This window comes from Episyrphus balteatus, chromosome 1, assembly GCF_945859705.1.
Source record: "Episyrphus balteatus chromosome 1, idEpiBalt1.1, whole genome shotgun sequence".
NCBI lineage: Eukaryota > Metazoa > Arthropoda > Insecta > Diptera > Syrphidae > Episyrphus > Episyrphus balteatus.
The window spans coordinates 123,741,603-123,754,858 of NC_079134.1; the positions used below are offsets into that span (position 1 = coordinate 123,741,603).

The 13,256-nt window shown below is 30.0% G+C and overlaps 1 protein-coding gene across 3 annotated transcripts in view; it reads right to left on the reverse strand.

Moving 5' to 3' along the window:
• Window positions 1-13,256, reverse strand: part of LOC129907457 (UDP-N-acetylglucosamine--peptide N-acetylglucosaminyltransferase 110 kDa subunit) — a 150,243-nt gene that overhangs the window by 115,133 nt on the left and 21,854 nt on the right. For all 3 annotated transcript variants that reach the window (XM_055983695.1, XM_055983694.1, XM_055983696.1), the window contains one exon: window positions 10,509-10,705. In XM_055983695.1, the coding sequence (XP_055839670.1) occupies window positions 10,509-10,705 (197 nt within the window). The remainder of the gene's footprint in view (window positions 1-10,508; window positions 10,706-13,256) is intronic.

Here is a 13,256-nt window from a genome sequence, read left to right on the forward strand (position 1 = left end):
CGATTTCAACGAAACTTTTTGTGAGGAAGCAGTTATACAATTTAAATATAAACCAAAAAACAAATCTCCAAAAAAAAAAACGAAAACGGGACATTGAATTTTTTGAAATTTTGTTTTTAGATGTTGATTTGTGATTTCTACAAAATGGCATACCAATTTTATTTTAAAACATTTTTTCCAAAAAATTATTTATAAAAAATTAGTTTTTTAAAAAACGGCTCTAACGATTTTGAATTTTTTTTTTTTAATGCATCTTAACATATCAATCAAAACTGCATACTTGTTTTGAAATGCAATTTGATTTCAGATTTTATTTTATTTTAAAAAAAAAAGAATTTTATTTTAAAAAAAAAAAGAATTTTATTTTTTTTTTTTCCAAATTTCTATATAAAAAGTCTTAAAAATTTAAGCAACTTTAACTCTAAGAGCAAGTTCGTGCGACCCAGTCGTGCATTTTATTTTTTTAAATAATGATTTTTGTTCAATTATTTCAGTCATTGGGAAATACTATATTTTCAAAGATGAATTTGGTCCAATTTTTTTAACATGTTGCTTTAATATTCGCTGATTAAAAGGAAGAAGAAGAAGAAATTTTGTATTAAAATTCAATTTTTCGAAATCTAGAATGCAATCGATTTACCGATTTGAATTACAAATGCATTCCAAGGTCATGTACAGACTTATTATTTTGCATTTTTTCATACTTTCGCTTCTTAAGTGATTGCTATAGATTGTATTTGTAGAAGAAAACATTCACAAAATATTGAACTCCTTACTTACAATCTTTATTAAAATATAAAACAGAAAATAATGAAATGTCACGTGCAGACAGGCAAATCCAAACCAAACAATGGAATGTATTCAGATAGAAAAATTAGCGTTTCAGAAAATAAATAAAACTAAAGGTTATGATTAAAAATATTTACTCTTTAGGTGACCTTTCTTATATTTAAAATAAATTTTTTTATTGTAGGCTTAAAGTCTACAATAAAAAAAAATTATTTTAAAAATATTTATCACACAGAAAGTTGATTCTTTCCATTTTAAAAAAACAAAAAAAAGTATAAAAACTCCCAAAAGTACAGTATTGGCAAGGACTTGTTTTATTTTTTTCTATTTTAATCCAAATTACAAGCCTATACTATCCCACAGTGTGTCTGAAAAAATTAAACACAGTTTAAGTAGATACTTTATTTAAGGATTCTCTTGCCAAGCAAGTAAAATATGACACAACAAAAAAAAAAATAAAAACAAAAAAATAGTACGAGTATTTTTATGCATCATTATTATTATTATTTACCACACAAAATGAATTTTGTTTATAAATTTATTGTATATTAAATACAAACACTTTACAAAGGATTTACTTTTGGTATTATTTTTGAATTTTTTATTAGAAAGGATGTCATCACAAATGGACACTTATTGGAATATATATAAGACACACAAAGCAGACACATACACTAATACACAAATACGTATAATAATAACACGCGAATAAATAAACAACAATTATTACAAAGTTTATGAAAATTTGAGCAATTACGAAATATTTACTATAAAAAGGACAATTAATTCTTAAATTATCCTTTTTCTCAATTTTGTTTTTTTTTTCTAATTACAAAAACCACGACAAAACCCGATAACCACACAACTATACAATTATAACCTAGTTCTGAATCGATAGGAAAAGGAAAGCTGTTAAAGAGGAAATTATTGACGAAGCAACAGGCTGTTAATAGTAAGTAATTTTGTAGCGAACGGAAAAAACGGAAATTGCAAACTACATGTAATTGGGAAAAAAAGTGGAAGAAGATGAACAAAAAAATTATAGTTTGCTATTAGAGCGAGTCTCGCGCGACACGTTTTATATCCTTTTCGTGTGTATATTGCTGCCTAACGTCCGCAAGACAACTACTCGTAAAGCTATTGAGGTAAAGTTGATATAGGTCCTTTTCGTCCTTCTTTTGACAGAAAATACAAACGATAAATGAGAACAGATGTGTAGACTGTGTTGAGAGCACTAGTGAGGGTGGGGTTGGGGTTGGGAGGTTAAAAGGGATTCTCTCTTGAAATCTATTGAAGTGACAGTTCTCTACAACAATATTGGATACAGGATGGATGAGGATGGTAAAATTGTCCTTTCTACTTTTTTTCTATCTCTATATATCCTCTGATAAGATACACACACAAACATTAAGTCAAAGATTGGCGCCGTCTGACAGTTGATTATGAGGCTACTGATATAATGGAGCAAAACATAAAAACACGCCCATCGATGAGGTGGAGGTGGAATTGATTCCAAAAAATGAGAGAAAAATTCTCTCTTGTTTCTGTTATCAGTTGTTTTTTGTATAGCATCATGGCAAGAAAAGGATACGAGTGTGAGAACAAAGAACTATACAAAATAATGTGAAAGTAGAGAGAGAGAGAAAGAGAGTCATGCATCAGCTGTTTTTGATAAGAATTTTATGCATATGACATGAGTTTACACACAGTGAGGTGAAAAGCTTATTTACAAAAGCTTTCTACCAAATTTCAGGAGAAATGTACATTCTTTTGTTGTTATTTGTGACTGTTTGTAGGGTGTAATCCCGATTAAGTAAGGAAGCATGAACTAGTGTAAAGTAGGTTTATTGACACCATGAAACAATGGGAATTTCACACTAAATAATGAACTTGGTATTTGTACGCTTTAGGCAAAAGACCTTTGAATTTTATATACATACGTAGATACCGAATTAATCTTTTTCTTTTAAAGTTTTGTTAAATTTTAGAATCATATTATTGAAGTTTATTTTGTATTCTGGGAATATAGAGTTGGTCGTTGGTAAGCGTTTCAAACGAATAAATACCAATTTAATTAATACACAAAAATGCTTCTGATAAATGAATCATTTATTTGCAAAACATGATAAGTCCATGATTTTAAATTTTTCAGGAGAAGAAAAAAACGTTCTATTTTCTTTTGATATGCGTAGAAAAATTTATAAAAAATATATTCTGTAGAACTCTTGCCTAGCTACAAAATACCGTTTCGTTTTTAATTTTTGGAGCGATAGCTCAAAAGATAAAAAATAAAAACGCTTTTGGACTTATCATACTTTGAAAATAAACGGATGTGAAATTAGTTTTTAAATGGATATCGTCGGTGAAACCAGAAAAGTGTGTAACTCCAAATTTTCTGAAAACTAGATTTGAATGCCATCTGTTAGAAAAACCTAATATCTACCGCTCCTTAAACTCAGAATCCCCTTAAAGTTCATAGTTTTTATTTTATAAGCAAATTAGAAAATGAAAACTCATACAAATGCCTTCAAAACGATTTTGTTTTTTTGCTCTCCTATAAAATTTGCTAAAATGGAGTTACACACTTTTCTGGTTTCACCGACGATATGCAATTTTGCTTTTAGCCCCAGTCTATCAAACAATTGTATTTAAGAATAAAATACAATGTCCGGACTGCTAATTTAACTTTAAAGTAGCTTTAAACTTAAGATTTTCAGCCATTAATCTAATATACCATTTACACAAAAAGAAGCTGTTGTTTATTTTCAAAAGATGATAAGTCCGGGACTTATTCTGTTTTTGATACTAAAAAAATATTTCGCGTAGCTGTAAAATCGGATATAGATGGAGTAGATAGTTGATATTTTAAAGACAGACGTGGTTATCCCTGGAGTACAAATTTAGTCAAAAAAACGAATTTTGAAAAAAAGTGGACTTATCATGTTTTGCAAATAAATGATTCAAATGAAAAACACAATTTATGAGTTCAAAGAAAAGGCACCCTAACCTCTTATCGTTTTATGGTATAACTAGCAAATAGAGGAAATACGTAAGAAGCAATGCATCAGAAAATTATCAAATACATAGTAATAATATTATTAAATAATGTTTTTTTTTTTTTTTATTTCAAAACTAAATTTGTCCATCAGCTAATTTCAACATACATATTAGGGTGGGTCAAAAAAATAGGAAATAGATTGTTCCACAAAAAAGGTCTTATTAACTTTTCTCATTAATCTAACCATTCTAAAGATATTCGAGGTCAAAGTTAAAAAAAATTATAAAAATATTTTTTACTTTTCAAAATTTTCTAATTCACTAAAAATTCATTATTTTCAAATCTGCAAGATATATTTTTGTAGGGGCTTAAACGTTCTACAAAGAAGTCATTGGCATCAAATTAACTGCTTTAACCGTTTAGAAGATATTCGTTTCCAAATCGCAATGCATACGAGTCATAAGAAAACTATTGAAATCAAATAGTATTGGTTTTAATACGAATATCTTCTAAAGGTTAAAGCAATTAATTTGATGCCAATGACTGCTTTGTAGAACGTTTGAGACCCTACAATAATATATCTTGTTTTTTTTTAAATAATGAATTTTTAGTGAATTAGAAAATTTTTAAAAGTAAAAAATGTTCTTATAATTTTTTTTAACTTTGACCTCGAATATCTTTAGAATGGTTAGACTAATCAAAAAGTTAATAAGACCTTTTTTGTGGAACAACCTATTTCCTACAAGAATATGTGTTGCGCGTTTGATTACTATAATTTTTCAATTTGTTACAAAATTAAGAACAAAAAAGGAATTTTTAAAGATTTTCTCGATTTTGGGACCTCAAATATCTATTAAACGGGTAGATAAACGAAAAAAGTGTTTGAGACCTTTTTTGTAGAGCGTTCAATTTCCTACAAGAATATGTAAAGCAATTTGCAAAAGAGTCGATTTATAAAAAAAATATTTTTTTTTTTAGTAGAAGCTTGTTTATGTAAAAATAGAAAATTGCAAAGCGGAGGACCTTCCCATTAATATAAAGAGCTCATATTTGGTGTCTAGCAATCTATTTTTCGGAGTACCTACAAACTAAAAAAAAAAATTAGAATTTTTTGACCCACCCTAATATATACTATGTAGTTTTTTTTACTAAAAATGTTAAGTATTAAAGAAAAATTAAACTGCTGCTTTTATACCAAACCTTGGAAATTGAGCGAAAAAATAACCTGATAAATCCAGAGACATTTCATTAACGTTAGGTAACAGTAATTCTCCAAATATGCAGGAAAGCAACGCTACAGAGTGTCTAAATTTAACCGTTTTTTTTTGCTATTTTCAGTTTCTACATTTAATGACTTTTTGTAAGGCTCTTAATATTTTACAAAGGTTTTCAATTCAAGAAAGTTTTTAATTAAATGAATTAAAATCTTATTGTATTTTTAACTTTCGTCATATTTGTTTAGCAATTTAACAAAACACTTTTTTTTTTAATCATATTTTTTTATATTAAGAACTATTTTCTGATATGTCAGGACTCGTCTCGGTCTCGATTTTCTTTTATTTACTTAATTCAACCATATTTAGCGTTCTTCTCCAGAATTTTTAAATGGAATTTTGCAATTTAGTCATTAAAAGTTGCACTGCTTATCAAAATTAAATAATGCATTTACAATTTTCATTTTAATTAATATCTTTATTAATCGAAGAAATTTGGATTTTTGGATATTTTTGAAATATGTTTTTTTAATTGGATACAAAAAATAAATTAAATATTTTTAGGCTTTCTCGTGAAAGATAATTCCAAGAACAATCTTTTAAGCTTATATTTGTTGAAATTGAACACTTAGTAAAGAAGCTGCGAAACAATAAGCGAAGGAAAAAAATCATTTTCTCATATAAAATCGTTTTTTTTTTCTAACCACATCAACCGATTTGAGAGAGCCAAAGACGAACTATATTATAATTTTGTATTATTAAGCCTCAGATCCTAATACAACTTTTGACCACTTTTACATTTTAAAATTAGAGTACTTTTTTCGGACATACAAAAGTGACACACCCTAATGTATGTGCGTTGGACGAACTCGCTTCTGGTCTTACGAAGATGAAAGGGTCCCAGAGCTTAAACCAGTAGAAAGTCACGTGGACGACTAATACCTTGAGCGATGGTTTACATTTACCATGTAAACTTTCCAGTACTAGCATAATAGACCGAATAACTCTTATAAAAGTCGCAATACGGCTTGATAGTTCTAGGTATACAGAACAGATTGGCTCATTCAATCCCATCCAAACAAACTGTCTATCAACTGTTTGCGATAAGAGCTATAGTTCTAATACAAATAACTTAACAATACAACAACATAGTAATGATTGTGCAAGTGTTAGCTCTTTGTCATGCTCAGCTAACAATAATGCTGTTAATAGTTCAGTGCATACCGAACCTAGTGCCATCACCCCCGCCCAAACCACCAATTCTATATACAGTGACGCCCATGCCGTAAACCCATTGCCCCACCATGCCCCTGGTACATTAAACTCTCTTCATACTGCTACCCAAAATGAGAGTTTTACTGAAATAACCTCCCCCCCTGCCCTGGTCTTGGGTAATAAAAGTATTTCTTCAAACTCGCAAAATGAAAACAATGGTATTAACATTAAAGTGCACGAAAAACACAGGAATAATTTTAAAAACAATGTCACTGTTGGAGCTGATGTACCACCATTGGATATATGCGTGATCGCCCCCACTAAATGGTTGCATTTATCTAAATTTGCAAGTACAACATCAGAACTATCAATAAAAAAATATATTGCTTCAAAATTAATCATTCCTGAAGAAGACGTTAAGTGTTTTAAGTTAATAAAAAACGATGTTAATATAACAAGTTTAAAGCATATAAATTTTAAAGTTGGTATTCCATCTGAAAAATATGATTTGGCACTTAATGCCAACAACTGGCCATCTAATGTTCATGTGAGCAACTTTATAAATCGTCCAAAAAACTATGTAACTTCTCAAACGAACTATGTCAAATTGTAACCCCTGCTACTGTTTCTCCGCACCCACAACCTCTAATACCATCTGATCAACGACAAACTGTCACCCACCAGTCATCATCGCTTTCTCTTCCACCCACACACATGAAATCGAATTTGAGTATTTATTACCAAAACATGGGTGGATTCTCTTCTAAATTAAGAGATCTTGCTCTCTCTATCGATGCTAGTGAATGTGACATATTTGCGTTTACTGAGACATGGCTTCATGAACATATTAAAACTGAAGAGCTCTTCGATATGTCTTTGTATTCAGTGTTTCGTACTGATCGATGTGATGTCAGCAAAAAACGAGGTGGTGGGGTTATGATTGCAGTTCACCGGTCTATCATTGCTACGGCTGTTGACTTAAATATTATTCGAGAGGATAATTACAGCATTATTGAACAACTGTGTATCAAACTCTCATTCTCTGGAACTGGACTTCTTATTCTTCTTAGCTACATTCCGCCTGGTAGTGCAGCAGATATTTATAAAAAACATATTAATAATATTGAAAGGGTTGCCAACTTAACTGAAAATGAAAATTATAACATCTGTGTTCTAGGTGATTTTAATTTAAGCAACTTAATTTGGTCCGAAACAGATGAAAATAAATTAGTACCGCTTTTAATAAATTCTGAATGTGAAGTTCTTCTTGTTGATTCTTTGTTTTCTTTAAACCTAAATCAAATAAATAATGTTGTAAATTCTCTAAATAAATTACTCGATTTGGTTTTCGTTTCTGAAGATTTGAATGCTAATATTTTTGAGTCAATTCCACTTCTTTCAAACTCTGTTCATCATAAAGCTATTATTTTATCTATTTCTTTGTATAATTACAATAACTATTGTAAATTCAATAATTCGAATACATTCTTTCACAAATTCAATATAAGTAATTTAGATTTATTAAAATCTCAGCTAAATTGTATAAATTGGCTTTCTGAATTTAAAAACAATGAGCTAGATATAAATTTTTGTAAATTTAAAAGATTTGTAAGTGCAGCTTTAAATAGTTCTGTTCCTTTGGTTCAAAAAAAGTTGGCTTCTAGTCCAAAGTGGTACAACTACCGCCTTAAAAAACTAAAAAATGCAAAAACCTTGGCGCACAAACGTTATAAAAAATCTAATTCTATGAATGACTATGTAGTTTTCTGTCGTTTAAGAAAAGAGTTTGTATTCCTTTCGAAGTTTTTATATTGTAATTATATTCAATCAATTGAATCTAAATTAAAATCGAATCCAAATCAGTTTTGGAATTTTATTAACTCAAAGCGCAAAAGTGTAGGTTTTCCTTCAACAATGCATTTTAATCAGAGCTTTTCCTGTGAACCTAAAATAATCGCTAACATGTTTGCCGATTACTTTCAAAGTATATATAATTCCACCTGTACTGGTGAAGTAAGTGATGAGTATCTGACATCAATTCCATCGATTATTGAGCATTCCGCCATAAAAATTGATTCAGTTGATGTACTAAAACTACTTAAGGAATTAAAACCCAGTCATAAGCCCGATATTTTGGGCTTTATTCCCTTAGTTTTGCGTCATTGCGCCGATATACTTTGTGTTCCATTAACAGAGCTATTCAACCAATCATTGTCTTCCGGAATTTTCTTGGAAGAGTGGAAAATATCGGTAATAACGCCTGTATATAAATCTGGGAAAAAAGATGACGTTCAAAATTATAGGCCCATTTCTAAACTTTCCATCATTCCAAAGATGTTAGATTGTCTCGTCAAAGATATATTTATAAATCTTATAAATGGTCTTGTGTGTAATTCCCAACATGGGTTTTGGAAGGGCAGATCTACTGTCTCAAATTTGGTGGAATTCACGAACTACTGTATAAACTCTTTAGAACAAAATAAACAAATTCATACAGTATACACTGATTTTACAAAGGCATTCAGCAGGGTCAATTTAAAAATCCTCATGAGAAAACTTGAGTCCTATGGAATTAATGGGTCATTGCTGTGTTGGTTCGGTTCATATTTATATGGTCGTAACCAATTTGTAGTAATTGATGACGTTTGTTCCAATGGGATCCAAGTTTCCTCTGGAGTTCCTGAAGGAAGCCATTTGGGTCCTCCTATCTTTCTGTTATACATAAATGATGTGCCTAACATCCTAAAATTCTGCAAATGTCTCTTATTCGCAGATGATATAAAGTTTTTTGCTGTTATTTCTAGTATTAGTGATTGCTTGCTTTTTCAAAATGACCTTGATGAATTTTGTAGGTGGTGTAACCTGAATGATCTTAATTTAAATATCAATAAATGTGTTTCGATGTCCTACAATAGGTCTTTATATCATATTGTTCCATTGTATTCTTTGGAAAATGTTGATCTTAAAATCGTTCATGATGTTAAGGATCTAGGTGTCATCTTTGATGAGAAACTAACATTTAAACTTCATATTAATTCAGTTATTTCCAAAGCTAATTCAATGTTGGGATTTTTAAAAAGAAATTCCGCAGATTTTAAAGATCCTTATACTCTTAAATCCCTTTACTGTAGTATTGTTAGGCCTTCATTGGAATATGCTTGTGTTGTATGGAACCCAACAACACAATGTGATATAAATAGAATTGAAAGTGTTCAAAGGAACTTTTTGCGCTTTGCGTTAAGAAAATTCTTCGGCAGTGGTAATCCAATTCATCATTCGTATCAATCAAAATGTTTGTTACTAGGAATGCAAGCTCTGCATTCACGCAGAGAAATGTATAGTGTAATGTTTGTTCGTGACATTCTATGTAATTTTGTAGATTGCAGAAATTTACTTGCTCTAATTTCTTTATATGCACCTTCGAGAGCATTAAGACAAAGGCCATTACTATTTGAGGTTGCACATAGAACTTGTTATGGATTACGCGAACCTTTAAGCCTTTGTTGTAGAATATTTAATGAAGCTTATTATAATCTAGATATAAGTTTAAAAAGAAACATTTTTAAGAATTTGTTGTTGGCTTATTTAACCCACAAATGTATCTCTAGAACTTAAACTTTATATTTTCGAATCTGTTGATGTAATATCGTAGAATGAATAAATAAATAAATAAATAAATAAATAAACTATTAAATAAAATGTTAAAGATGCCCTGAATATATTATATAAATTGGAATGTGCCAACTGCCAACGATATACATAAGTTCTTTCAGTAACCTAGGAGTTCCATCTCAAATCCATTTCGATTAAATTCTGTCTTAAGTGTATCAACATTCTACAAAGTGTAACGGTAACAAATTAAGTTCTACATAAAACATTATGAGACTGTTTACGCAGAGCAACAAGTAGAGAATAAGGATTTATGTTCAACATAATTATTTAAGTTTCGTTTCAGAAAATTGCCCTAAAATACATTATTTTAGCTATTTGACCAACTAAATTTTTTTACTTTTTACGAGGGCAACATTTTCAAAGAGTTCTTTAAGAAATTTTTAGAATTCAGGAAACAAAGTACTTATTGTAATTAAGATTGGACAACGTTTGTCGGGTCAGATAGTTTGTTTTTCCTAAAAAAAAAAATTCTTTTGGCTGCATGTTTTCTACACTTTTTTTTTCTTCCTTCACAAATCTATTTTTAAATGTTATTTATTAAAAATATTTTTCAGACAGGTTTTTCAGCTTTAAAAATAATATATGTACATGTACAACATTACAAATAAACTTGCACTTACCGATCAAATATTCTCGCCTCCTTAAGGACATTTCCCAAATTGATATATGCATCCAAAAAATTTGGATCCAAAGTGACAGCTTTCTCGAAATGATGTATAGCAAGCCAGATTTCTCCTTGTGCATTGAAGACACAACCAAGATTACTCCATGCGACAGCAAAGCCAGGACATGTTTCAATTGCTTTCAAATAGCATGCCTATATTTTTTTTTTTTTTATTTCAAATGAACATTTCAAAATTTGATTTGTTCAGAAAAATAGATTTTTTTTTTCAAAAAATGAAAATAAAATGTATAAAAAAAAATTAGATTAGAAATTATTTTATAAAGTAGTTTTTGAGTATAAGCAGATATTTGAATGTTAATTATAAAACAGAATTCAGAATTTTTTGTGCGGAGAATATGGATGGAAAAAATTACAGAAGTTTTTTTTTTTTTTTTTGTTTTTTTAATAATTGTTTAGGTTTATTTTTGTCTGCGAAGCAAGAATTATTGATTTTGAAGCCAAATTGTGTGAAAATGTGTTGCAATTTTTCCATCGTTAGTTTCTCCATAGAATCCTTGTTTTATTAAGAGTTTATTTCTTTTTGGGAGAAAATATATTTTTTTTTTATGTGTAATTGAAATTTTCTCCAAATAGTTGAGGACTTCCCAAAAAACAGTATGACAATAGCAAAGATTCAGTTAATTATTTTCTTTTCTTTGCTACGTCTCTAAGCAAATGTTATACGAAAAGTTTATTTTGTGAATTTCACGAGTGTTATGTAGTAATACGAATGTTACGCTAGAACAATGATAATCTACGCAAAAGAACCACCTACGCATTGTAATTATTTGTATGCTTATACAATATAATTATTAAAACCCTATAAAAAGTTACGCAAACCCGAAATCGCTTACGAAAAATTACGCCAAAATATATACCTAAATACGCTTTACGCTGCATTCACATCTTGTTTCATGTTAAAAAAAAATTAAATCATTAATACAATTTTTGTTTATTTAATTTTCGAAAGTCTAAGTTTATTTGCGAATATTAACTAATTTTGGAGCCAGTCTAACAATTCTCGAACAACTTTTTCGTAAAGCTGAATATCGTATGCTGAAGAACAAGTAGTGCTATTTAACGCAATATTGCATTAAGTGCGATCCCTTGTAGTGCCAAGGTAGTTTTGCGATTCATTACAAACATGAATCGAAAACTCATGCCATACATTTTCTGACCGCATGCCAACGTAAAATGCTATTTATTTATACATTCTAGAGTAGATGACGTCGTTTAACCAGTTCATGAAAAACAATCCTGAAATCGCCTTCTTTACTGGAACTAATATTAGCTGCGCTCCTTTGGGAATATTTATCTACTGCTTAGACTACTTTGAACTACTTTTGCTGTATTGAAAAAGTAGTTCAAAGCAGCTTTAAGTACCTACTAAGCAGTAGATACATATTCCCAAAGGAACGCAGCTATTGTAAGACTGTAACATCAAAAACCTTGCAAAAGGATGAAAAGGAAGAGAAACGAAAACGAAAGTTCTTCTCTAAAAAGAAGAAGATTGGTTTTATAATACAAATTCTAAATACTACTGAAATCAGTAATGTAGAAGAAAAAGCACCATATTTAATTGGACTTGTTAAATTATTATTTAAAAAAAATCTATGTATGTAAGTTGAGCTGAATTTAAATAAAATTTGCGTATTGACAAGGTGTCTCACGATAAGTCAACTGATGAGTCGAAGTGAGCTCAGCCGGGACGAAACGTCAAATTTTTGTTTGGACTAAAGGTTGTTAAAAGCTACATATATTAAATCAACTCTTCTCTAAAACCAACGAAACCATTTTTACAACACTCTGTTCTCAAGAAAAATTTAGGCGCGGATGACGTCTTTTAAGCGGTTACAATTAAATGATTTCTTGAAGTGCAGCAACTACGTACTAATTGGCTTTGACATCAAGGATTCAACGAAATCAAACAAAAACAATGGAAATACTCTTACCAACTTGTTGGATAACGAGAGTGATCAAATTTGTATTCCTTTCAGTGGACCAGGGTGCAGTTATAATTCAATATTACCTCTTCTAAACAGAGATAGGATTCATAATTTACTCCTAGGGAGATGTTGCTTTGATTTTAATTAGACATCGATAGGTCTATAATCGTATCATTTAATAAATCATGTTTCTCGTGCATTTCTTTTGACAGAGCGTGTAACTCAAAAAACTGAGCGCTGAACCAAAATTTCAATTAAGTTACTATTAATGAAGATAAAGCTCCTACAAAAAGCTATTCAAGTTTATTCCACTCTCGAGTTCCGGTTTTATTGAGATTCACCGACTACCATTGTGCCAGCAATCCGAACAGTAAAGCATAGCTTAGCAGTCTGGAAGAATGTATGGCATCATTGTCATAGAAATTACTAAACCTTACTATATATCCAACTCCTTCTGCAATTTTCACATTTTTAATACAAATTATTACATCATTTTCGGTTTCATAGTAAGTAATGGGAGTTGCACAGTGATTGAAGGTGATATAATTTTCTTTCAATATCCAAACATCCGATAAAACTGCAGGGAAAAGCACTCTAAACTGCATCCGCTGAAAAACATCAAGTTACCGTCACGTCGCCTACTGTATGGACATCGAAGAAAGCATTTGACAGCGTACGGATGGAAGCCCTTATCCATGACACACCATTAATTAGACTAACCTTTCCAGAAACTTCTTTTTACAACTGAAGGATTAAAG